Genomic DNA, 27,997 nt, shown 5'->3' with positions numbered 1-27,997 from the left:
TATATTACCATACAGAATATTTACTTTCACTGTCCTAAAAATCCTCTGTGCTCGGTCTTCATCCCTTCTTCCCCATTAATGCCTGGTAACTACTGATCATTTTACTGTCTTGCAATACATTTAAGGGAAACTTCTAAGTCATTTAATTGGAAAACTTTTTAAAATGTTTTCTCCAGTTTTACTAAGGTCTATGACATTGTGTAACTTTAAGATCCTGGGTCAGGAAGATCCCCTGGAGAAGGGATAGGCTACCCATACCAGTATTCTTTGGCTTCCTTGGTGGCTCTGACAGTAATGAATCTGCCTGCAATATGGAAGACCTAGGTTTGATCCCTGGGTTGGGAAGATCTTCCCCTGGAGAAGGGCATGTCAACCCATTCCAGTATTCTTGCCTAGAGAATCCCCATGGACAGAGGAGTCTGGCAGGCTACAGTCCATGGGGTCGCAAAGAGCTGGACATGACTGATCAACTAAGCACAGGACAGAACAAGATGTAAAATGTGATGATTTGATACATGCATAAATTACAAAATGATCATCTCACTAAGGTTTGTTTAAATACCCATTACAACACATGATCATAATTTCTCTTTATTCTGGTGAGGACTTTTAACACTTACTCTCTTAGGAACTTCAAATATACAGTACAGTACTGTTAACTATAGTTGCCATAGTGCACATTACATCTCGAGTACTTATTCATTTTGTACCCTTGGAACAGTATCAGCCATTCTTTCATTGCCTTCACCCTTGACAAACAACAGTCTATTCTGTTCCTTTGAGTTTGGTTTGTCTTAATTCCACATATAAGTGATACTTCACAGTATTTGTCTTTGACTTATTTCACACAGAATAATGCCTTCAAAGTCCATTTATGTTGTCATATATGGCAGAATTTAATTTGAAAAATCTGAATAATATTCCTGTGTGTGTATCCGTGTATGTGTATGTATACATATATATATCACAATTTTTTTTTAATGAATTATTCCTGGAAAATGGTCTGGATGGAACTGTCTGTATTTTTAAATTTTTATTTAATTTTTAAGGGTTTTTTGCCATACCATGTGGCTTGTCAGATCTTAATTCCCCAACCTGGGCCACAACAGTAAAAAGATCAATTCCTAACCACTGGACTGTCAGGGAATTTCTTGCCACAACTCTTTATTCACACATCTATCAGTAGATATCTAGTTTGTTTGTATGTCTTGGCTATAAAAAAAAAAAATGCTACAATGAACATGGGCATATTGATTTCTCTTTGATATAGTGATTTAATTTCCATCAAATATACATACAGATGTGAGATAGCTGGATCATATTCCGTTCAATTTTCATCTTTTAAGGAATCTGCATACCTTTTTCAGTAGAGACTTTAGCAATTTACATTCCTACCAACAGTGTACAAGGGTGCCCTTCTTTCCTTATCCTTCCCAGTATTTTCTGACTTTTTGATAACAGCTTTTCTAATAGGTGTAAGGTGATATCTCATTGTAGTTTTGATTTGTATTTCCCTGATGATTAGTGAAATCAAGCACTTTTTCATGTATATCTTTGCCATTGGAATATTTTCTTTGGAAAATGCCTATTCAAGTCCTTTGCCTAATTTTTTTTTTGTAGTATCTTTACCTGGCTTTAGTATCAGGGTAATGCTGGCATCATAAAATGAGCTTGGGAATGTTCCTTTCTCTTCAGATTTTTGGAAGTGTTTCAAAAGGATCAATGTTAATTCTTTTTTAAAGGTTTGGCAGAATTCACCAGTGAAACAATCTTATCCCAGACATTTCTTTGAGACATTTTCGAATACTGTTGAGTCTCCTTAGTCATTAGTGCTGTGCTCATATTTTCTGTTTCTTCATGAATCATGTTTGGTAGGTTATATGCCACTAGGAATGTATTGATTTCTTCAATTAGTTGGCATCTATTTATAGTAGTCTCATGATTACGAGTATATTTTTTCAAAAATTCAGCTCTCAGTTTCATTGATCTTTTCTATTGTCTTTTAGTCTCATTTATTTCTGCTCCAATATTTATTATTTCCTCCCTTCTACTAGCTTTGAGATTCGTTTTTGCTTATTTTTCTAATTCCTTGAGGAGTAGTAAGGTTGAGATCTTTCTTTTTTCTTGCTGTGTTTCTCCCTATAAATTTTCTCTGTTAGAACTGTTCCCCCACCTCATGCAGTAAGTTCCAGTAGGTTGTGTTCCCATTTTGATTTGTCTCAATGTATTTCTTCTTCTTTTCCTTCTATGATCTATTAGTTATTTGGGTGTGTTATACTTAATTTCCATATATTAATGTATTTTCCAGCTTTCCTTCTACTATTGACTACTAGTACCGTAACACTGTGGTCAGAAAAGATGTGATATAATTTCAGTCTTCTTAAATTTGCTATCTATTACCTATCATATGATCTATCTTGGAGAATGTTCCATGTGTACTTGAGAAGAGTATGTAATCCCTGCTATTGGATGAAATGTTCTGTATATGTCTGTAAGGTATATTAAATCATAGTATTGTTCAAATCCACTATTTTGCTATTCATTCTCTGTATGAATCATATATCCATTGTTCAAAATGGGGTATTAAATTTTCCAACTATTAGTTTACTGTTGCTTATTTCTTTTAGCCCCTGTTTCAGTTCTATTAATCTTTATTTCATGTATTTTCACATTCCAATGTTGGCTGCATATTTACAATTATTGTCTTATGAACTGACCACTCTATCATTATATAATGACTGCTTTTGTCTGGGTTTCGACCATTTTTTGGCTTAATGTCTATGATGTTTGTTATAAGTATAGCAGGGGTTTCCCTGGTGGCTTAGATGGTAAAGAATCCTCCTGCAATGCAGGAGACCTAAGTTCAATCCCTGGGTCATGAAGATCCCCTGGAAAAAGGAATGGCTACCCGCTCCAGTATTCTTGTCTAGAAAACTTCATGGACAGAGGAGCCTTGGTTTCTTTTGGTTACTATTTGCTTGAAATATCCTTCATCATCTCTTCAGTCTCAGTCTTTCCATGTACTTTTAGATAGCGTATCTTTTAGACAGCATATCTTTCAATCTTGTTTTTACACATTCAGTTACTGTATGTCTTTTGATTGGAGACCTTAAAACATTTACCTTTAAATTAATTGCTGATAGGTAGAGACTTGCTTTGTCCATTTGTTGTTTTGTGAATGTATTGTTCCATGAGTCTTCTACTGTTCTCATCCTTTGTGACTTGAGTATTTTTGTGACAGTATACTTTGACTCCTTTACCATAATCTTTTGTGTATCTACTATAGGTTTTTCCTTTGTGGTTACAGTGAGGGCTAAACAAAATATATTTATAACATCCTATTTTAAGCTGATAACAATTTTACTTCAATAGCATACTAAACGTTACAATTTTACTTCTCTCCCCTAACAGATTATATTATTTTAGATTACTGATGCTACTATTTAAATTTTTATAATGTGTAACAAATAAGAGATTATTGAAGTCATAAGTGAATTATGCCACAGCTTATAATGTTAGAGAATTTGACTTTGACTATATATTTACCATTACCATGAGTTTTACACATTCATGTTTTTATGATTTAAATTAGCATCTTTTCATTTTAGCTTGAAAAACACCCTTTAGTATTTCTTGTACAGCAGTTCTAGTGATGAAGTCCCTCAGCTCTTGTTTATTTGAGAAAATATTTATCTTTTCAAAGGAAAATATTTTCTCAAAACAATATTTTCTCTCCTAAAGGAAAAGATACTCAGCTTTTGTGGCTAGAGTGGTCTTGGTTGAAACTTTTTTTTTCCCCTCTCAATATTTGAATACATCATTTCACATTTTCTTGGCTTATAATATTTCTTTTGAGAAATTTTGATAGTCATGTAGGCTTTCTTCACTCTTTTTGATTTTTACTTCTAAGACTGTATAATTTCAAAAGGCGTACATTCCAGGTCACTTGTCTTTCTTCTGCTTGATCAAGTGTGATGTTGAATCTCTCTATTCCATTTTTCAGTTCAGTCATTGTATTATTCAGCTCTAGGATTTTTGTTTGTTCTTTTTTTTAATGATCACTTTTCCTTTGTTGAACTTCTCATTTTGTTTTTCCCAATTTTGTTTAGTTGTCTTTCTGTGTATTTCTATAATTCACTGAATTTAAGAGGATTATTCTTATTTTTCAGAAAGTTCACAGATCTCCATTTCTCTAGGGTCAGTCCTTGGAGTTTTATTAATTTCCTTTGGTGGTGACATTTTTACTGGATTATTTGTAATTCTTGAGTCCTTGCGTTAGTATCTGCACATTTCAGTAAGTGGTCTTCTCTTCCAGACTTTATATGTTTGCTACCATAGGGTAACCCCTTCACTCATCAGCTCAATCTGGGGTACTACATGAGTCAGCTGGTAGAATTTTTTTGGTAAATGGCATTTGCTATTGGGATCCCCACTTGGGTGAGGCTATGGTCCATTATCTGAGGTCAGAAAGGGTATCACTGGTTGAGCTCCATTGCTGGGTAAAACTGCTGGCTGAGCTCCACATTTAAGCAGGGCCACTCGATAGACTCCCATATGGATGGGGCTTTTACTGTACTCTGCAATCAGGTGGGGTCACTGGTAGGATTTTGCAAGTGGGCAGGGCTATGGATGGCTTTGCAACTGCTCCTGGTCAGTTGGGCTGTGCTCCTTGAGTGAATGGCATTGCTGGCTGGACTATGTTCATTGGAGCTGCATGCTGTGCTCTGCACCAAGTGGGACTTCAGGCTGCACCCTATTGTTGGACAGGGCCACGGGCTGGGCCTCATAACATAGTAAGCTATTGGCTATACTCTGTTCTTGACTGGGCTGGGCTCTCTGATGGAGAGGGTCCTCCAACTGTATCCTGCAGTTAGGTGGGGCTAGTCTGTGTTCTGCAGCCAGGTAGCAATAAGGCAGGATCACACCTTGCACTCTGCCATTCGGTGGCCACAGGTTAGACTTCATGGCTCAGTGTTGCTGTAGACTGGACTCTGGGACTATCAGAGTTACTGTTCAGGCTCCATGGTTATGTGCAGCCAGATAGTATGCATAACAGTTGGGCAAGGCTGCTTGCTTCAATCCATGAACAAGCATGGTTGTAGCATGGGTTCCACAGTGGCCTCAGTATTCAGGCTAGGCTACTTGGTGAGACTGGAGGTTATGCTCAGCAGGTATGCAGAGGTGCAAATCTGCTTTCTTGTCTAGACCAAACAGCATAACAGGCTCCATAGCTGGTATGGCTCATTGACTGGGGACCCAAATCAGGCAGAACTGTCCAATGGACTCCCTAGCCAGATGGGTTGACCAGTTTGGCTCTGAAGATAGAAAGAGCCATTGGCTGAGATCTCCGCATGGGCATTGCTACAAGCAGAAATACAGTTTGCCAGGATCTGAGTGCTGGTTGCTGTAATTCCCACCCCAGTAATCTCTCTCTCTCTTTAATCTCCAGTGGTTGAGTCCCATAGATTCCCTAGTTACCTCTAGGAAGTTAGCCCCAGTAGAGCACTCTTGGAAGTGTCCCACAATGCTGGGAGAGCTAGATGTCCACTTAGGGTCCTCTTTTCCCACTGGAGAAACTACAGGCTTGGGGGGCACTCTGGGTGCAGCACTGTTCTACTCTGGGGAGATGCAATGTGGTCAGAATGCAGCTGATCCCCTCACTCTTCCAGTGTGGTATTTCTTAGTCTCTGTGGCCTAGGAGGGTACTTTAGCCTCACCCGTGGGTCTGGTGCCTTTTCTATAAATAATGTGAGGGTAGCTGAAGTTGGGAAAGACTTGTATCTGCCATCTTGATTAGGAAACTTTCTTTTCTATACTAGTTTCTTCTTTCTTTTTGCCATGAACTCTTTAATACCAGTTTATAGATGCCTTCTCAGAATAAAATAAAATACATAAGAATGGAAAAGAAGCCAGTTATATTGAAATAGTTATCAACATATTACAAATATAAATTGTGACATAATAATAGTTCTCCTTCTTGACTAAGTCACTAAAAAACAAGACCTAGTGGCAGCTTTAATAAACAGTAAAATTTTGAAGTAGTAATGATTGTGAACAATATTTTAAGATATCTGCCATAAGTTTAATGTGACAAGGAAATATTTATTATTTCTATTAGTGACACAGTTAGATGTCCTGTTAATACTCTAGGCACTTTGGTTTGTTGCCTATATTGTTAATCAGATGGAATACTAAATATTAGCTAGCAGGTAAAGAAAATAAAGATGCAATGTTTTTCATGTCTAAGTTCAGGAGCCCCTGAATTCTCTTGATGGGTCCTCCATGGGAACCCCTGCTTTATACATATCTTTGTAAATTGTTCTGCAGCAATTTTATACTTCCTTCCATGTTAATCATTTTTTTTTCTCTCTACCAACATGAATTTTCACAGCATTTAAGAATCATTTGCATGCACTAATATTCTAAAATAGAATGCAATTTTATTTTTCCCTCAATACTTGAATTGCTTTTTAAAAAGTGCTAATTTCTTTTCTTTTTGGTCAATGTTCTATATGTAAGTGTGCCTACAACTACTTCATTTTAACCACTGATGTCCTAAAAACACTTACTGGTCTTAAATTTTTCTCTCAATAGATCAAATTAAGTTACACTAAAGCATATTTTCAAAGCTGAAATAATAACAAGAATCACCTAAACTGAGTACACGTTATTTGGATCTAACTCATAACTGCATATACTAGAAGCTCCTCAACAATCTTAGGATAATGGTGTACTTTTTAAGTGTTTCTTTGTTTTTTATAAGCGTTTTAGGATCTTCAACTACGTCCATATAGTGAACTTGGCTTCTAGCTTAAATTAAAATATTTTGAAATAAAGGAGGCATTAGTACTTTTATTAATAACCTTAAATTTGGGGGCATGATCTTGCTGATTAAAGTGTTTTATTTTTATTTTATCAGTAAGGCATTCATCTTGTCAAATAACTAAAATCTATTAGCTTTCTGGCAGGAAAGAGCTTATTGACCCATACTACTGAAGCAACTTAGCAGCAGCAGCAGCAGGAGAGATAATACTGTTGTTTATTCAAGTCTCTGGAAAGCAATGTGTCCTTAAAAAAATTGCTTTTTGTTGTAATGAGAAGACAATGATGTCACATAAGCAACAAACTATGATTATGCATGGATGGAGTTTAGCACTGTAATCAGATAGAATTTACAACAAAGTTAATCTGATGATACATATTTAATGCTATGCATTATCTATGTGCTACATGGTAATTAGACACAAATGGTAAACAGCTCCTTTGAATGGCAAATTGATGTTACTTTTGCATCACTGAAGCAAATCCTTTCTAGGATGGGAGGGAGAAAGGCAGTGGTGATTCTAGTCTTTTCTCCTGCCTGAGCAGGAAACAGTCTTCTTTGGGTACTTGAAAATCAAGTAACTCTTGCCACCCAGGACCTTCCTCCTCATCAGAAGATACTCAGACATTGAATTTGTCTGGATAAATGCGATATTAACTTTAATAACTCAGATGAGTTATTCACCATTTGTGCCTCGTAACCAAGCACCACAATTCCAATCAGGCATATTATTAAATTACATGTTAAACTGTTTTCTCCTACAAGCACAACTAAGAAAATGAGTTTTGGTTGAGCAGGATAAGGAATGAAAGGAAATTTTAGAGTATCTGGCATTGAGGAGGAAAGGAAGCCAGCTGGGGAAAAAAAGTCCTCAGTGGCATGTTTTCAACAGAGGGAAAACTCAAAATTTGTGGGGCAAAGGATGCAAGCGAGATGTGAAAAAGAGAAAGATTCAGGCTTAGAAAAAACGAATGGACATCTAGAAAAGAAGAAGAGACAAGAAAAAAACAGGTTAACACAACACCAGCAAACATGAAATGCATGAAGGCATTGGGTATAACACAGAAGGAGCTGGCCAGAATCAGATTTTGTGATTCTCCTTCACTTACCTTCTAAGATTTAGCATAATAATGTGATTTCACAAGCAGTCTTTTTGACTACCTGAACTTGTTGCAGTGAAAACCTTTGTGGTTCAGTGGTGTCTGACTTTTTGCAACCCCATGGACTGTAAGCCCAGCAGGCACCTCTGTCCATGGGGATTCTCCAGGCAAAAATGATGGAGTGGGTTGCCATGCCCTCCTCCAGGGGATCTTCCTGACCCCAGGGATCAAACCAGGGTTTCCTGTATTTGCAGGCAGAGTCTTTACCACTACACCACCTGGGAAGCTTTGATTGCCTAGTGGTTAAGATTAAAGGAATTGAATTCACGAATGCAGATATAATTTACTGCCATCTCCAAACAAAGCAATTCATTCCTCCCAAGTGGACCAGGCAATTTAAAGAGAAAGACAAATATGTATTGTTAATGCTACAAAATCAAGTGAAACACACACACACAAAAATCCCAGGTATTACATTTCTATACAAAAATTGTTAAAGTTTATTGCATATTAGAGGGCCATTCATCAGAGAAGGCAATGGCAACCCACTCCAGTGTTCTTGCCTGAAGATTCCCATGAACGGGGGAGCCTTGTGGGCTGCCGTCTATGGGGTCGCACAGTGTCGGACACGACTGAAGCGACTTAGCAGCAGCTGTAGCAGCAGAGGACCATTGATAAGTGAAAATCCTTCTGTTTCTTATATTCTTTAAAGAGTTGAAAACATGACTTAAAAAATAATAAATGTTTTTAATATTACTGGTAAATAAACACTATGGTATTTGTTTTTTTTTAAAATAAATAAATATTATAGTATTTATTTGTATTATAAATACCACAGTAGCATTCTGCATATTTACATTTTTTTAAATTTACTAAGGCATGTGAAGGAAAACCTACAGTTTTAATCGGCAAAATAAATGTCTGCATTGATTAATTCTTCAAAATATGATAGTCTTTTACTACAATTTGACTATACAGAAAAAACTAGAAAGCTTCAAGTATTGAATAGGAGTCAGACATTTGTTTGCCTTGTTGTACTTTGAAATGAAACTGGAAAAAATTGGAAAAAAAGAGGGAGAACTAAGTCACATTTAGGCTTCTTAACTTGCTCATTCTGATTATTGGGCAAAGAATCATGTCACTAAGTCAGGCAGGACAAATGTGATCTGCTCTCTGTTTCAAGTCAGAAAACTGTGGACTTACTAGTCAGACAAAGAAAACACATTTTTCAAAAAGGGGATTTCTTAGCACAGTGTAACTTTTGTTGAGGTTAATAAATGTGTGTCATGATAATAAACAGCCTACATAAACTCATTAAACCTTAGTCCTATAGGCCCTATAGCATAGGGAATAAACTATATCTATGTTTAAAACATACATGAGGTGAACCGGAATGCAAGCCCACACTACACAATGGAGAAACATCTACATGGACACAGCCAGCTCAAACAATAGACACTGGGGCTCTCAGATTTGGAGACCGTCTAAGGGAGACAGGACAGAATTATTACAGCAGAAACTAGTTGATCACCTTAAAATCAAAGCAGACCACATGATTCAAATACAAACAACAATAACAAAAAGCCTACAATGACTATGCCCATCAATGAAAAATCTTGCAGTTCCGCCCTCTAGACAGGGTCAAACAAAAGCTGCCAAGAATTCTAAGAATTAGATCTAATAGAGTGCTTTATTCTAACAAGCAGTCTCTTTGGTATAATTCTCATAGTAACCTAGTAATCTCAGATGAGGAGATAGGGCTTTAGCAAACTGACACAGTTTGCCCAAAGGAGGCAAAGTAATAGAATAAAAAGAGCAATGGCTTTAGAGTCATGATAGGATTTGTTTTGAGCCTCAGCTCTACTACTTTATCACTTAGCAGTTAAGTCACAAGTGGGCAACTTCTCTAAGCCTCAGGTTCTTGATCTGTAAAATGAGGATAACAGTACTTATTTCATAGGACTGTTGTAGGATTCAAGGAGATAAAATACATAAATTGCTTGGCACAGTTCCCAGCACATATTAAGTGCCTAACAAGGGATAACTTAACCATTTAACCACTGATCCTGAGAAAGCTATTTAACCTCTTGACCTGTACACTTTTATTTTCATGCAATGGTACTGACAATATCTATTTAAAAGAGTCATTGTGATGATAAAATATATGCAATTTTGGGTACAGGAATGATGTGTCTACATGTGCACAGACTTAAAACTTAAAAGGACACATATCTAATAAATGGCAGACACATACCTAGAACCTGATTGTCTATGTTGAGTCCTCTTACTATTCACACAGATAGATACTCCTAACTATTATCCAAACATAGAAGAACATTTTCACATAACTCCAATGAGAAGACAGCAATCTAGCAATTCCCATGAAAATGAGATTTAAAAGCAAAATATGCAATTACCTGAATTAAGGGCTCACTCAACATGCTTTCATTAACCTCCAGAATGACGTTTTTTATTTCTTCATATGGCATACGATACGATCCTAGGAAGATAGCTAAAATAAAAGTTGATTTTATTAAAAAGAGAGCAGCACCACAACTTTAAAGCCCAAATAAATACCTGATTTCCATTTCATAGACTTAAAATATGAAATCTCTCACTAATATTAATCTACATAATTATGAACAAACAAAAGTAGTTTCCATTAGCTAAGGCTCTAATGTTTAGAGCTCATGCGTATTTATATGTCTGTGTGTATATTTAGCTGCTAAGTCATGTCCGACTCTTTGTGACCCCATGGAGTGTAGCCCACTAGGCTACTCTGTCCATGGGATTCTCCAGGCAAGAATACTGGAGTGGATTGCATTCCCTTCTTCAGTGGACCTTCATGACCCAAGGATTGAACCTGGGTCTCCTGCCTTGCAGGAGGATTCTTTACCATCTGAGCCACCAGGGAAGCCACGTGTGTATTTATATGGAAGATAAATCTACTAACAGCACGGATAACTACATGCTTAGGCATTTTAGATGAAGCAAATACAAAATAACCCATGAAAAGTTAGAAACTGTATCTCAAGTTAGCTTTTTAATTCAACACTGAATTTACTGTGGAGATTGTCAGAGGCATTCAATACAGCACCTCTCAAGGAAGACAGTAAAGTAACCTGACACTAAAAAAAAGCTATCAGTCTACTTTGAAGTTCTCCCACATAAGAAAAAGTTAAAGTGTCTGAATCATCAAATGTTCCCTAAATCTTTGATGACATTTATGCAGTATGCTATTAGTTGCTTTTTATGTTGAATCACGATTTCCCTTGTCAACTTTTTATTAATTGGATATATATTATGTCATATGGGAATAATTCAACAAATTATACCTAGGAAAGTTCACACTGACTCAGAAAACATTGCTCAATAATACATTTCACTTTCACCTCCATTGAACATACTTTTTAAAGAAAATACATGTGTTCTTATCCCCAGAACATGAATATGTTCCAAAGAGTTTTTTTTTTTCATGGAGAAGTCTATATGGCTTAACTGTACCTAATGAAAAGCATACTTTCTGTCCAGGCAAACAATTATATAGACATAAACACCAAATGAGATCACCAGAATCCAAATAAATAATGTTATGAGATATCAACTAGCAATTAAAATCATTTTGTGTTTCTTTAAAAAAAAAAGTGCTGAACATCCACTTTATAAAGGAAAATAGACTGTCAGATAAGCAATGTACATATGCAGAACAATTATTAGGAGACTGCTTTTCTGAAAGCAACATTCCTACTGACAGAAGAATAAGAATGATGAGTTATTTTAATCTGATTCTCTATAGCACATTCTTTCACAAAATAAACTCCCATGGTATTTCTTTGCATAATTAGAAATGCTTGATGTGCTGAATTTCTCAAGCATAGTGTTTTAGTATCCTTAGAATATAAACACAGCATAATGTGGTGCCAAAAAAAATGCTGAATTTAATATAGAGGGAAGACTATATATTAAAAAAGAAAAAACAAAACAAAACTTCAGGCCTGAGTAAATGAAGATGGGTTTAAATGTCCAGCTACTTTAGCAAAAGTTTACTTAATGGCTGACTGGTTTGTTAAAGGCTTTAAGGTCCACTAACCAATTTTATATGGCAGTGGTTAACAACTTAACTCACTCACATCACAATTCCTTCAAACACAAAGCAATAGCAATAAAAGGATTCAACCAATGTGACTAGTGAATACTCTAAAACCATCACTCTCAGGTCTAGGCAGAAGAAAATAAAAACACCACTTTTCAACTCTGCTTTCATTCTCACTTTGGCCTCTTAACAATGCAGAATTCCAAAGCCTTTTATTCAGAAAAGTTCCACCTGGCCTGGCCAAGGCTAAATTATAGAGGGAGTCCATTCTGGCTGAATGATAAAAAGGCAACCTAAATCATGTTTACACCAAATTTTGTTTCCAATAGATGTTAAATATACCTGCTCAAAGAAGTTACAACTTTGCTTTAAAAACATCCAACAATCCCTTATCACTACCATCACCACCACTCCCTAGGTAGAAAATATCACATACAAAGGTTCTGTGCTGTTTTGGGATCCAAAATTCTCAACTCTTTCACTTTCTTCTTTGTAGGTATGGTCTTCTTTTCTTCTAAAGCTTCTGCATTCTTTTGAACTGAAAGAAAAATGTTGATAGATAAATAATAATACTGCTAATCCAAATACATGGACTAACATGAGTAAGGCATATTAACTACATTAATAAAGCTCATGCCCAAATCCATAAATAGGTTTATTTCATTAGTTCAAGGAAGAGGATGAACATAAAAATATAGACCTGTTTAGAGTTTTCCCTACAAATTAAATATTAGCACTTAAGTAGAAAAGATAAGCCAAATAGAACCAAAAATCAATTGCTGCTTCTTAACTAATGTGGACCATTAATCACTGCTTACCAGGTTCCTACAGCAGCACAGGAATTAAACATATAGTAAAATCTCCCTAATTTGGACTAATTGAGGAAAAAGACAAACATGTATTTATCCTGAAATATGCTAAAATTAAGGCAGGTTTGAAATTGCTTCAAAGTTATCTAAGGTAACTTGAAGGCTAAACAGGTCGCCATATGAAAACCCCTACTGAGACTGCTTTGCAGAACAGATATTAATCATTTGCCAGTTAGACAACAGTTAGTACCTATTTGCACACTCATAATGAAGGAATCTCAAAGACAGGGTGTTTTGAGTAAGTTTCCTTTGTCTCCTTCACCATATTTTAGTAATATTTGCTTTCTTTGAACAAAAGATTTATTTACCCTACATTCAGAAGGTAACCCTTGAGTTCCAAACAGTTAAAATGTCTTGAAACTGTGAAGGGTGACAGTGTCATGGAGGCGCCTTAGACCTCCCCCAAAAAAGTCTCCCTGATCACCCCCATCAGCCCTCCCCTCAAAGAAGCCATCTCTCAAACCAAAGTGAAAAACATCATGCTGTCTGCAATGAAAAGGAGGCTTTATCTCAAATCCCTTAAGCCCTCCTATACAGAAATTCTACAGCTACCATTATATTCCTGTGTTGGCAGTTTACCTCTGCTAATATAAAAACAGGGTTGTAGGTAATGGGACCATGAAAAAATATGAGAAAAGTAAAGGCAACATTTTCCAGTCAACTAGAATGATATGCTCTTGTACCCACACTCTTGCTGCCAAATTTTACCACAAAGTCACATGACCATTATCATGCTGGTTCATTATTACTTTTACAAAGTATAACTTTATTTTCAGGCAATTATTATTTTTGTTATATTTATTTATCTGATCTTTGTTAAGGAGATCACAAATGAGTTACTGATTTTCTTATTTTCTTTAGAGGAAAAGTAACCCACAAACACAGTACTTTTTTTTTTTTTTGGCTAAGGTTTGTGTTCACAGATATGTGCATCTGGAAAAATTTCTACAAGGCATCAAAATGTTGTGGTCCATTAAGACTCCCTTTGTTTTATTGCTATAAACTATAGAAAAATTAAATGAACTTACTAAAGAAATCAAACAAAAATAATCACTAAAAACCTAGCAGTGCCATACTTTCCAGGTATGATCAATTTAACATAATGCAGAGTTCAAACAGGCTAGATAATTACACTTGACAAACATGATCTTATGGGAGTGAAAAGTAGTTTGCCATGTTTACTCAAGAAAAGAGAATTACTGGTACTGCTAGAAGAAAAATGACTTTCAATATATTTCTTAAAAAAAATCATCACAAGTGTTCCTCAAAGGATCTAGGAGCCCAGTGTATTTCCTATAAAATAATCAGCATATTAATTTATCCTAACTTTCAAGACACTTTCAGCTGAAGACTACTCTATATAAAGAAATGACAGTTCAAGAGTGAGGCCTTTTGTCATAAGAAAAAACTTAGCTGAATTTTACTGAAATTACTTGTAGAATCTTTTAGAAATGTGTGCTAGTCAAACAAAATAGTCAAGAAAAATATCCTAATCATTCAATATGCTTTCAATCCCAGTATGGGAGACTAATTAAGAAAGCACATATACAGTGAAAATCCTATACAGTATGAAAGACACACTATGATTATCCTGCAAACTAAGAGACTCCTGAATTACCCAAACATACATAATGGTCATTTTGTGCATCATCATATTTTTGCTTTTTTTTTAATTAAAGTATATTTCAATCTCTCCCCTTTTCAAATAAACAAGCTACTTAAAATGAAGATTAGATCTCTTAAATGCCTAGAGTTCACAGTTTTATTTTCTGAATCCTTACATATTTTCCTTGTATTATACTTTAGTTTATCTTGAGTTCAAGAAATGGGCTTCCCAGGTGGTGCCAGAAGTAAAGAATCCACCTGCCCATGCAGGAGAAACAGGAAACCTGGGTTCAAACCCTGGGTCAGGAAGATCCCCAGGAGTAGGAAATGGCAACCCACTCCAGTATTTATACCTGGAAAATCCCATGGACAGAGAAGCCTGGCAGGCTACAGTCCATGGGTTTGCCAAGAGTCAGACACAAATGAGCACTCACACATGTACAAAGAAATGAATAGAATTCCATGAGTGGGTACTGCTGAACAAAGGATCATTAGAGCAAACCTTGTTTAAAATAACTTCTTCACTAGACAGGCTTTCGGGAGCAATCATGTTTTCACCATGATCACTAGATATTAACCAGTGGCTCTTATCACCTTTGGGGGTTTCCCTGGGGGCTCAGCAATAAAGAATCCGCCTGAAATGCAGGAGACATGGGTTTGATCACTGGGTCAGAAAGATCTCCTGGAGGAGGAAATGGAAACCTGCTTCAGTATTCTTGCCTGGGAAATCTCATGGACAGAGGAGCCTGGCAGGCTACAATTCATGGGGTTGCAAAAAGAGCCGGATATGACTTAGTGACAAAACAACAATAATTATTGCCTTAGTAATCACAAGCACAGGCTTAGAAAATAGAGAATTTCAAGAGAGGTAATGATATATGAAATTTATCTATATAGTATCGAAGCTTTCAAACATTCAAAAGTCTCTGCTTTCATAAAGACCAGAAAATGCCACTTGTCTTAAGATTCTTTTATTTCAAATGTTTCTAATACTTGTAAAACTTAAATATTCCATGACTTAAATTAAAAATGGGTAATTCCACGACTCAATTAAAACTCAAATAGATATTTTTCCAAAGAGGACATTTGGAATGAACAACATAAAAAGATGCTCAGCATTGCTAATCATGAAGGGAAATGCACAACGAGATATCACCTCACGCTTGTTAAGATGACTACTGTTAAAAAAAAAAAAAAGTGTTGGTGAGGATGTAGAGAAATTGGAAGCCTTGTACACTGTTAGTAGGAATGTAAAATGGTGCAGCCACTATGGAAAACAATACAAATATTCCTCAAATAATTAAAACAGAACTACCATACAGTCCAGCAATCCCACTTCTGGGTATATATCCAAAAGAACTGAAATTCAAATCTTGAAGAGTTATCTAAACTCCTATGCGGACTGCAGCATTATTTACAATACCCAAGATGTGGAAACAATCTAAATGTCCATCAAATGATGAATGAATAAAGAAAGTGTAATATATACATAGAATGGAATATTATTCAACTTTAAAAAATAAGGAAATCCCACCATTTGCAACAACATGGAAGAACCTGGAAGTCACTATGCTAAGTGAAATAAGCGATTCACAAAAGCACAAACACTGCAATGATTACACTTATGTAAGGAATCTAAAATATAAGACTCATAGAAACAATGTAGAATGGTGTTTGCTAGGAGCTGGAGGAAGGGAGAAATGGAGAGTTACTGTTCAATGGATCATACTAGTTCAATGAGTTCTAGAGATCTGTGGTATAACACTGAGCCTACAATTAACAATGCTGTTGCTGCTGCTGCTGCTAAGTCACTTCAGTCGTGTCCGACTCTGTGTGACCCCACAGATGGCAGCCCACCAGGCTCCCCCAACCCTGGGATTCTCCAGGCAAGAACACTGGAGTGGGTTGCCATTTCCTTCTCCAATGCATGAAAGTGAAAAGTGAAAGTGAAGTCACTCAGTCATGTCTGAGTCTTAGCGACCACATGGACTGCAGCCCACCAGGCTCCTCTGTCCATGGGATTTTCCAGGCAAGAGTACTGGAGTGGGGTGCCATTGCCTTCTCCGTAACAATGCTGTACTGTGTACTTAAAAATTTCAGAGGGTTGCTCTCATGTGAAATGTGCTTATAACAACATAATTAATTTATAAACTTAAATTATAGTGATTCTATAATTATTTCAAATTACTTGAATGAGACTAAAGAGATAGTTTTTAATTCTCAAATCAAAAATTTCAAATACTGATTTTATCAACAATGGCCCTATGGTCTTTAGGTTCACGACGCCTCCATTTTTATGTGATATCTCCTTGTGCAAATAAAAACCTATATAGCCACTGGGTTTGAAGCCACAGGATTAAATTAGAGTGCTTAAATTGACACTGCTAATCGACCAAATAATAATGAAACACTATAAAATACTGTCTGTAAGAATATAATGATGTAATAATAAAGACGTGTATTATTATTAAAGACATACTAACATCAAGATACTAATTATCTAAGATAAAATGCCCAGTGAGAATTCTTATATTTCCTATAAAACATGGATTTGTACATGCAATTGTACTATAAATTTATTCCTTTACAACTGAGGGATGCTCATGAGCATAAGTAAAGTAAGCATGGTTATATTCTTTCCCCAATCTAATTTAGGCAATGTTCGGGAATCCCATGTTAATTTCTGCTATCACAGTGGATATACAAAACATGTGACAAGATGTTTGTAATTTGTAGCCAATATTAATATAAATGGGTATCACAATAATTTTCATGGTGATAACTAATCATAAATCATAATAAACGTTTTATAATTAATGTACCTCAAAATTCCTGTGAGAAAGATTGATTTCTAAAGTTGGCATCAATATTATTCATTCATTCACTCATTCATCCAGGACATATTTGTTGAACACCTACAATGTGTTAAGTCTAGCATGAGCATACAATGGTACACAAGACAAAAAATGTACTCATATGTCTTAAGTATGTGGACTTAGGAAAACTACTAATCATGGAAGTATGTCCAAAAGATATCTAACAATTGTGATTTATTTATCCATAATAATATAGCTTCAATGAATACAAGCATATGACTTAGAAAATCTCCTTTTTTGTTATCAGATGTCATAGTTCCACATTAGAGAACATTGTTATCTTAGAATCAACATCAACAAATGATGTGTTACATTTTATTATAAGAAATATATGGAAATTACTTCCTATTAAGTACCCTATACACAAAGCCACGGTAAATAAAGCTAATAATCGTAGTGTTTCAAGCCACAATGAAAATTTAGATAGCTTCCGGAGTGCATGTTCAGTCATGTCTGACTCTTTATCAACCTCCTAGACTGTAGCCTGCCAGGCTGCTCTATCCATGGGATTCTCCAGGCAAGAATATTGGTCTGGGTTGCCATTCCCTTCTTCAGGGAATCTTCCTGGTCCACGGATCGAATCCATGTCTCCTGCATCGACTGCATTGGCAGGTGTGTTCTTTACCACTGAACCACCTGGGAAGCCCTTATAGAGCTTCATGCATACATATATGTAGGGCTTCACTGGTGGCTCAGACAGTAAAGAATCTGCCTGCAATGTGGGAAACCCAGGTTGGATCCCCGGGTCAGGAAGATCCCCTGGAGAAGGGAACGGTTACCCACTCCAGTATTCTTGCCTGGAGAATTTCATTGACAGAGGACACTGACGGGCTATAGCTCATGGGGTCGCAAAGAGTAGAACATGACAGAGTGACGAACACTTTCACTTTCCCTCATATATTATATGTACCTCTATTCAACAAATAATGCCCAACTGTCACTTTAGATATATCATACAAACAAAAACAACTGTTATTTGCCTACATACCTACATATTTTAATCCATATGTATACAATTCCAAAAATGATTCTAACTACATGGAAATACTTTTTCATGTATTCCTTGAAAAAGCTGTTATTTTAACTTCACTTAATACTTTGATGTTTAAATGAGTGCAAGTATGACAAAGGCAGGCAGGGAAAGTCTACAGTGATTTCTGTGTGATAGCTACAATGATTTCTTTTTTGAATTATTATCTTCCACTCTCTTTACATCATCTTTACCCTCATATTCCTGGAAATACTATAAAACACAATTGAAAAATGGGCAAAGGATTATCTATGTACATATACACACAAAACATATGTATATGCATACACACAAAAGTGCAAAGTTTAATAATGGCAACAGTTACAGCAATAATAATAATGGTAGTAGTAGTAGCAGTGTTAACTACAACCACAATCATTACAACTCCCACCAAAATCAACTTTTATTAAATATTTGTTCTGTGTCTGGAACTAATTTTATATCACCTTATATGATATGTATTACCATTGTCATTTGACAAAGGAGGAAACTAAGCAACACAAATATTGAGTCATTTGCCCAAGTACACAATAGCTAGTACTAAACAGTTACTCGACTTCATGAGTAAATCAGGGAAATGTAAATGAAAACAATCAATGAAACACCATTTCACATTTATCAAATTGAAAATAACAAAAAAGTCTCACAAGACCCAGTATGGATGAGGAGATGGAGAAATAAGGATTTGATTGAGCCAACAGTGGCAATAAAAATTAGGACAACAATCTTAAAATTAGCATTTATTCATGCAAAATATAGTTAACATGTGCTCAGCTCATTATTATAACCCAATTCTTCCATTTATAGGTCAAATGATCAAGAAGACAAGTATGTTTAATGTACTTAAAAAAATTTCTATTGAGGTTTAACAATGCTGTGTTAGTTTTAGGTGTACAGCAAAGTGAATCAGTTATACATATACATATATCCACTCCATTTCAGATTCTTTTCCCACATTGGCCATTACAGAATATTGAGTACAGTTCTCTGTGCTAAGCACATTAGGTCCTTACTAGCTGTCTATCTTATACATAGTAGTATGTGTATGTCAATCCAAGTCTTCCAATTTATCCCAATCCCCCTTACTCCCTGGAGCCATAAGTCTGTTTTCTATATATATAACTGTTTCTGTTTTGCAGATAAGTCCATTTGTACCCTTTTAGATTCCAGATATGTAATGTCATATGATATTTGTCTTTCTGTTTGACTTACTCACAATGACAATCGGTAGATCCACCCATGTTGCTGCAAATGGCATTATTACATTCTTTTTTATGGCTAATTTCATTGTATATAGGTACCACATCTTTATCCATTCATCTGTTGACGGACACTTAGGTTGCTTCCATGTCCTGCCTATTGTAAATAGTACCGCAGTGAACACTGGGGTGCATAGTTTTCGAATTATGGTTTTCTCCAGATACATGCCCAGGAGAGGGATTGCTGTATCATATGTTTATAACAGTACAAAACTGGAAACAACCCACATGCCAGGGGTTATAGAATGGGTAAATAAATTATAGCATATTAATAGAATAGAATACAATGCAGCATTTACAGTGACAGTGTTACAGCTACATATTTCAACAGGAATAGATCCCAAATACAATGCTGAATGGAAAAATAAAAGTGGTTGTAAATGTTGTATGCTGTATATTAGCATTCCTCTAAATTGAAAATAAGACACAGGCTAATTTTCCATATTACTTATAAGTGAGTATATAGATACATATATTTATATACACCAAAAAATTATAAAAATATGGAATGGATATTCAAAAGATTAATGATGGTGTTTATCTTGGAGGAGGAAAGTGATACTGGAGAAAGTAGAACCCTGAAAGACTCAACTTTACCTCTAGTGTTTTATTTCTTTCAAAGCAAAGATCTATAGCAAATATGACAAAATGTAAGCATTTGTTCATTCTGGGAGGCTGCTGTATGGGTGTCTGCTATATCAGCCTGTGCAAAGTTCCATTTTTTCAATATAAAAATAAAATATGACTAGAGTGCGGCTTAAATATACCTGTCCCTTTTTATAGTCTACAGACTGATAGTTAGCCTTGGCAATCCCCAGGACCAAGTGTAAACAGGAATCAGAAACAACAGGGAAGAGAACAAAGGAAAAAAAAAATATAGGTCAAGATTAGTCATTGTGGAAAGCAAGCACGATTTTGTTTTCAACTGATTGTGAATCCATTTGGTGAGGGATAACACATTTGTTTACCAAACCTTGGAAGGAATGGCTGATGCAATATGCAGTGGGAGATTGCATCTCCATCTCCTTTTATAAGCTGCATATTACAGCTGTGAAGCTTCCCCTCTCTGCATTGCCTACAGCTGGGCACTAACTAAGGCATCCCACAGAAAGGTAGATTTCATCCTGACACCTGCATAGTACCTGAAGCCATAGGAATGGCATTACCAAGAGTGTTCCCAAAGTTTAAAGCACATTAAACAAGACTAATGGTGGGAATCTCATACACACACACACATACACATAATGATTTCCTAATTAAGGAACAAATCTTACTGGTTGTAGTACAGACAAGAACCCTCCCAAATCAGGCAGCACATGTTACTGCAAATTAACATCTGCATAACTTGTACACCTGTTCATTCAGCCAATTACTGAACACTGCTAAATGTCACGAGAACACTATGCTTAACAACATGCATAGCTAACATTGTATATCTTCAATTGGATCTCAATACCTAATCAGATAATGGATATTTTAGGAAGGACAAATAAAGTGGGCTTGGAGGTTTTAGGGAGGGTTTCCCTCATTTGAAATAATCATTTAAATGCCAAAACTGAAGTATAGTTCTTACTTCATCCCAGTGCTTGACAAAGGTGGTGGTGGGAGCCCTTCTGGCTAAACTTTAACCTCTGTGAATACCTTACTCAAGCTCTAGTTAATCCCTTTACCCGCAAATTGGATCAGGCTTTGTAAGTAGGGACTGATCAAGTACCTACAGGCCACTGCAAACACCCAGAGGACCTCCTGTTATATCAAATTTCCTAATTCATGTCACAAATCAATAAGTCCAGCAAGAAACTCTAAAAGCTAAGGGTGTCAAGGAAGACCGCTGGGAAAACATCACTGTAGGAATTACGAGGCTTAAGCCCAGTACTGCTAGGCTAATAGGACATTTTTTATTGAGAATACAGTTTGGGCATTCATCATATCCAGTCTTTTCTTTCTCAATGTGGTCCATTTCAGACTGGTACAAGTACTGCATACAATTCAGTTTAATGCAGAAGGCAATTAACTTTTTTGAACAAGAGGGAACAAAATAACACCCCAAGAGATGTGGAATCAGGACCTCAACTTGACAATGTAGGATTTTTCAGTCTGGGTTTCAAGTATACCGAGCATGTCTAGAAGAAGGTCAGCGTTCTAGATCCCACCAGGGACTTATTCAAATGACAGAAACTGGGAAACTATCTTATAATAGTTTAAAAGAAACTTTTAAAAGAAAGTTTTTTCTCCTAAAAAAGAAACTTCTAATCTCCTAGATATTTCTACATAATTGCCCAATAATTGTCTCCAATTTAGCTCATCTCTTGCCTGACTCCCAAACCTGCTTTAGTCTTTTTCTCAAAAAATGGCAACTCAACTCCAATTGTTCAAAAAAAAGTCACAGTCATCATTGACTTTCTTCCTTCCCAGGCTACATTTCAGTCTTTGGCAAATCCAGCATTTGAACACTTCTCATACCTCCACATATACTGAAGGGTTTCAAGCCATCATTACTTCTAGCCCTTCTTTATTTATTGTTGTTCCGTCGCTAAGTCATTTCTGACTCTTTCTGACCCCATGGACTGCAGCACGCCAGGCTTCCCTGTCCATCACCAACTCCCAGAGCTTGCTCAAACTTATGTCCATCCAATCGGTGATACCATCCAACCATCTCATCCTCTGTTGTCCCCTTCTCCTCCTGCCTTCAATCTTTCCCAGAATCAGGGTCTTTTCCAATGAGTCGGCTCTTTGTATCAGGTGGTCAAAGTATTGGAGCTTCAGCTTTAGCATCAGTCCTTCCAATGAAATTTCAGGACTGATTTCCTTTCGGATTGGCTGGTTTGATCTCCTTGCAGTCCAAGGGACTCTCAAGTGTCTACTCTACCACCACAGTTTGAAAGCATCGATTCTTTCATTGTATCCTGTCAGTTCATTTTATTCCACCATTCAATACCCCTCAATGATTTTCTGTATCATTTTGAGTAAAAATCAGTCTTTGCAGTAGTCTAGAATGCCTTGCTTTCTTATTAAATTTAATTTTTTATTTTGTATTGGAATATAGGTCATTTACAATACTGTGTTAGCATCAGGTGTACAGCAAAGTGATTCAGTGAAACAAATATACATATCCATTCTTTTTCAGGTGGGTTGCCAATTCCCTCTCCAATGCAGGAAAGTGAAAAGTGAAAGTGAAGTCGCTCAGTCGTGTCCAACTCTTAGCGACCTCATGGACTGCAGCCTACCAGGCTCCTCCATCCATGGGATTTTCCAGGCAAGAGTACTGGAGTGGGGTGCCACTGCCTTCTCCGCTTTTCCCATATAGGTAATTACAGAATATTGAGTATAGTTCCTGTATTATATAGTAGGTTCTTGTTGACTGTTTTACATATAGTAATGGGTATGTGTTAATCCCAAACTCCTAATTTATCCCCCCTCACAATATTTCTCCTTTTGTAACTGCAAATTAAAATGCCTTACTTTATATTCCATGTCCTCTGCTTAGCTACTCTGACCTCATTACTTTCCTTTCATTCCTCCCTTCCAGCTATATTAGCTTCCTTGCTGTTCTTCAAATATACAGATCAACTCCCACAGGACAGCCTTTGCATTTGAGTTTATATCACCACTAGATCTTCCCTCACTTCTTCCAGATCTTTGGTTAATGTCACTTTCTCATAGATATCTTTCCTGATGATGTACTTCAAATCACAACTCCTCCCTATTGACACTCCTTTTCCCCTTTGCCTGCTTCATTTTTCTCCATAGCGGTTATCACCATCTGACATAATACATGTTATTGTCTATGCCTTCCACTTTGATGTCAGCTCCATTTTAAAAAAGATATTTGTGACTGTTTATTCCCTGTTACATGCTAGCACCTAGATCTGTGCTGAAACAGAATAGGTCGTCCAGATATTTTGGAATTTATCCATATCTTTATTCCTATATATATATGTGAATAATCCATATATATTCTTATTTATGCACAATGATTTATGTATAAGATTGTGTATTCCAGCATTGTTACTAGCAAAAGATTATAAATGTTCACCAACTGGAGACAGATTCAATAAACTACGGTAAATTGGGCATTGTTTATAATAGCAAAAGGTTTGAAATGATCTGAAAGCTTTTCAAAAGAAGACTGCCTGATTAAACTGTGCTATGTCCCACTCAATGGACTACTCTGCTGCTATATTCATGACCAAGGAAACTCTTTATGGAACAATATGGAATAATTTTCATAAATACCAATAAATGATGAAAACAGGGTATGCAAGGCTGTACAGTAAATGCTAGCATTTGTTGGGAAAGCAAGAAAGAATATTGACATGTATTTGCTAGTATATGCATAAATGTTTCTTAGGAAAATTTACAAGACATTTATTACAGTAGTTACTTCTAGAGAAAGAACTAAGTATCTAAAAGAATTGATTTCTGTGTAACTTATGAAGAACTAAAGTGAGAAGTTTAGAGATTACGGCAGGGACCCAGGGACTCAGAGAAATCACCAGATTTTTAAAAAATGTTTATGCAGACTGGAGCAATATACTCAAAAAAGGCATAGGCCTGATGTGGAAGCCCAAACCAAACAAAATAAGCTAACAATGCGTGGTCACCTCCACCATCCTAGACTCCAGGAAGAACCCAAGAGAACCTTGGAAAAACTGTTGAGGCAAATTCTGCAAATTGTGGAAGTGGCAGTCCTGGATAAGGCTGCTACTGCTGCTGCTGCTAAGTTGCTTCAGTAGTGTCTGACTCTGTGCAACCCCATAGACGGCAGCCCACCAGGCTCCCCCATCCCTGAGGTTCTCCAGGCAAGAACACTGGAGTGGGTTGCCATTTCCTTCTCCAATGCATGAAAGTGAGAAGTGAAAGTGAAGCCGCTCCAGTTGTGTCCGACTCTTAGCGACCGCATGGACTGCAGCCTACCAGGCTCTTCCATCCATGGGATTCTCCAGGCAAGAGTACTGGAGTGGGGTGCCATAGCCTTCTCCGTGGATAAGGCTAGTCACTATTTTGGGCTTTGTAGGTCATACAGTCTCTGTTGCAATTCTATTCAATACTCCCAATTGTATCCTGGAGGCAACTGTAGCCAATAAGTATCAAATAAGCATGGTGGTGTGTGAACAGCATCTATGAATTTAGAAAACTACGTGGTTATTCACATTTACCTTTTCTAGTTTACCAATCCTTGACATAATAAGTGCTCAATAAGTAAGTATCTAGTCCTTCATCCTCTTTCTTTTGCAACTGAGGTCAATTTATTCTTGCTTCAAGTTTTGAAAATGCGAGTAAATATTCAACCTTTTAACACCTAGGAGTGTTGCTTGATAATTCTGTTTTTCAAATAGTGTTCACATAATCAAACACATTTATATTTCTCATGCTTTTTAAAATGTGTCAACCCTACAGGGACCAATGGTTTAGTCCCAGAATATAACTATCTCTTATTTATTCTCCATATGTTCTCATATGATTTTATCATATGTCTACATGTAAAATGACCATAAAATCAAATCAGCCTTAATAAAATTATAAAATGAGTTTCTACCATGCCATCGATATCTAGATAGAATCAGAGCTCTTAAGCAGCTAGAATGTTTGATAATGTTTCACTTGGGATACGTTGGTTTATGAGAAGATGAAAATCTGAGTTCTATAAACAAAGAAACATAAATCAGAACTCTGAATTTCATATAATACAGTTCTCTTACTTTATGTACATAAAAATATTACTGAGTATCTCAATTTGGTTTGTTGCTGGCTGAGCTCAATGGGAAACAACCACAGTTACATTGTCTCTGTTTTCCCCTTTTGGATTCCAACTGGTTTCAATTTTATCTTTCAGTGGTAATTTTCTTTAGTGCAGAAAACACGTCAGCATATTTTGTTGAAGGCAATTGAAGTATTAGAAAAATTTTGAGAGGGTGGAAGAGGAGATATCTCAAGTTTTCATTTCTTTTAAGTCAAGTTCAGTTTGTTGGTGACTTTCTATTTGAAAGCAGTAAGCAATATGTGAGATTACTTTGGAAATGTTGGGAAGATATGTTCAGAACAAAATTTGAGTAAGTGTAGAGTTACCCTGTTCTTAAGACAAAAAATTCATAACCCTCTTCCTTCCCCACCTATCACCCTGTTATACTACCAAAAATGTTGAATGCTTGACCCCATCTCCTTGTCCTTCCCTACTCTGTCATCTATTTATAATCTGGATTTGAATACACCCATAACTACAGAATCTAAATATCAAGATCTCTATAGGTAGGGCCTCAGGACCTGTATCTCTTAACAACTCCTGAGGTAATTCTAGATATCAGCAAGATATGGAACAACTGTTCTCCGGCATATAACACAACACTTTGTAATAGCTCTTAAATAATCCCCAAATTGAAAAGTGCAAATATCATCAACAGCAACCCATGGAAATCCTGTTAGTAATTTCTTCTACAGCTCAGAATCTAACACTGAAGGAAACACCTGCTCAACAGCTGGGCACACCATAGTGACAAGTGATGAGATTTTAAAAGAAAGCAAATGATACTTATGGCATACTATTTTTAAATCAATTATCAACTAGATATATTCCCTGAGAGCAAGGATCTTGCCCTATATTTCTATAATCCATCACTCTGCTAAGTACACAGAAGTACACAGAAGTTTTAAAAGTAAATAAGAATGCATTTGGTACATTAATTAAAAACATGTGTGTATATAATAAATTAATAGATAATACTAAAATTAATATTAGATACTAGGGCTTCTCTTCCTGTTTTATAGACGCAGTTATCGCTATGCAAGAAGAGAAGGGAAAGGAAAAAGCAATGATTTGTTGTTGAAAGGAAAGTGAAAGGTAGTTAAAGACAGATTCATTCTTGTTTGATGTAAACATGTTCCTATTTTTATCACATTGGTGAAAACAATGAGGACATGTAAGACTTGGAATATGCAAAATAGCAAGAGGTAAAATATTTGATTCTATGAAAACTAGAGTTTCCCAAAAAAAGGGAAAGTTCAGCCTAACCAAAAAACACAGTAAAACTAAATAAAATTCTACCTAAGCAAGCAATTGGAGTTTGGTTTCATTGCTTTTACACATCAGCTAGCTGCCTATATGCCTCAGACCAGCGGTCCCCAACCTTTTTGGCACCAAGGACCAATTTCATGGAAGGCAGTTTGTCCACGGACTGGGGGTGGGGATGGTTTCAGAATGATTCAGGCACACTACATTTATTTGCACTTTATTTCCAATCTAATGCCACCGCTGATCTGACAGGAGGTACCAGCCTATGGCACAGAGGTTGAGGTCCCCTTCCTTAAACCAATAGATCTCAAGAACCAAACTCTAGTGAAAGTACATAAGAATACTCTGTTTTATGCCAAGGTCAATTTCACTTATGTTCCTAACTAGTAGCACATTGATACCACCTATAACAATGAGAATAATGATAACCTGAGTCCAGAATGTAAGCTATTCATCAAGATAAATTAAAACAACTTCTATGAAATCTATTTCATGGATGCACTTAGTTTAATATTGAGGCATCGATAACCCTGACTGGTGTCTATGGGTGTGTGTGCGTGTGTGTATCACTAAATAGATCATAGTTAGGTGACTTCTGTTTAACAATGAGCTTCCATGAGGTACTATATTTCACTAAATGCCAGAAACAGTTTGGATTGTAAGCTTTTAAGAACTTAAAACAATTTAAAAAAATTGTTTGGCTGACGGCCCAGCTATAAGAAACTCTCTCCTGTGAGAACTATCTTTTAATAATACTATATTCAGTGCTATAGAGCATTTTAAACATAACTGCAGTATGAAACAGCATTAAGTCCAGTAGTTTATTATAGAATAATTGGCAATTGCTTTCCGTGTACCTCTTATTAATTTTTGAGACTAAAAGGTAGATAATAGAGAGTCCTGTATTGTTTATAAAGGCATATATAAGATAAAAGCAATGGTTAAGATTAAATACTAAATCTCAGAGCAAAGCAAAACTCAATGTATATTGTATCCTCAACACATTGCTCCCCAAATTCTCTGAAATCTGAAGAATTCAGATATAGCTATCACCATATAAAGTCAAACACATCTCAAAAAGATTAGAATGAAACCTATGTTATGTGTCAAAAAAAAAAAAAAATCGGAAATCCCTTGAATTGAAGGTTTTACTGGAAATGTAAAAGAGAAAGTAATAACCCAGGTAAGAATAGAACTGCTAATAGTCACAGACAGCAAATAAATTTGACTGGATCAGGATAGCAACCTGCTGACACTTTTTCCTAGCAAACTATCTCTAGCCTGCTGTGCTTGCTATTAGGCTGGCCTTTACTTCACCCCAGCCACTTCAGTC

At 36.2% G+C, this 27,997-nt stretch overlaps 1 protein-coding gene across 3 annotated transcripts in view; it reads right to left on the bottom strand.

Annotated features, from left to right (window-relative positions):
- Positions 1-27,997, bottom strand: part of DIAPH2 (diaphanous related formin 2) — a 984,078-nt gene that overhangs the window by 537,074 nt on the left and 419,007 nt on the right. For all 3 annotated transcript variants that reach the window (XM_070783973.1, XM_070783972.1, XM_070783974.1), the window contains 2 exons: positions 12,453-12,554; positions 10,341-10,435 (listed from right to left, as the gene is read on the bottom strand). In XM_070783973.1, the coding sequence (XP_070640074.1) occupies positions 10,341-10,435; positions 12,453-12,554 (197 nt within the window). The remainder of the gene's footprint in view (positions 1-10,340; positions 10,436-12,452; positions 12,555-27,997) is intronic.

This window comes from Bos indicus, chromosome X (assembly GCF_029378745.1).
Source record: "Bos indicus isolate NIAB-ARS_2022 breed Sahiwal x Tharparkar chromosome X, NIAB-ARS_B.indTharparkar_mat_pri_1.0, whole genome shotgun sequence".
In the NCBI taxonomy this organism is placed as follows: Eukaryota; Metazoa; Chordata; class Mammalia; order Artiodactyla; family Bovidae; genus Bos; species Bos indicus.
The sequence above is the reverse complement of the archived record's forward strand: the minus strand, read 5'-3'. Positions and strand labels throughout refer to the sequence as shown.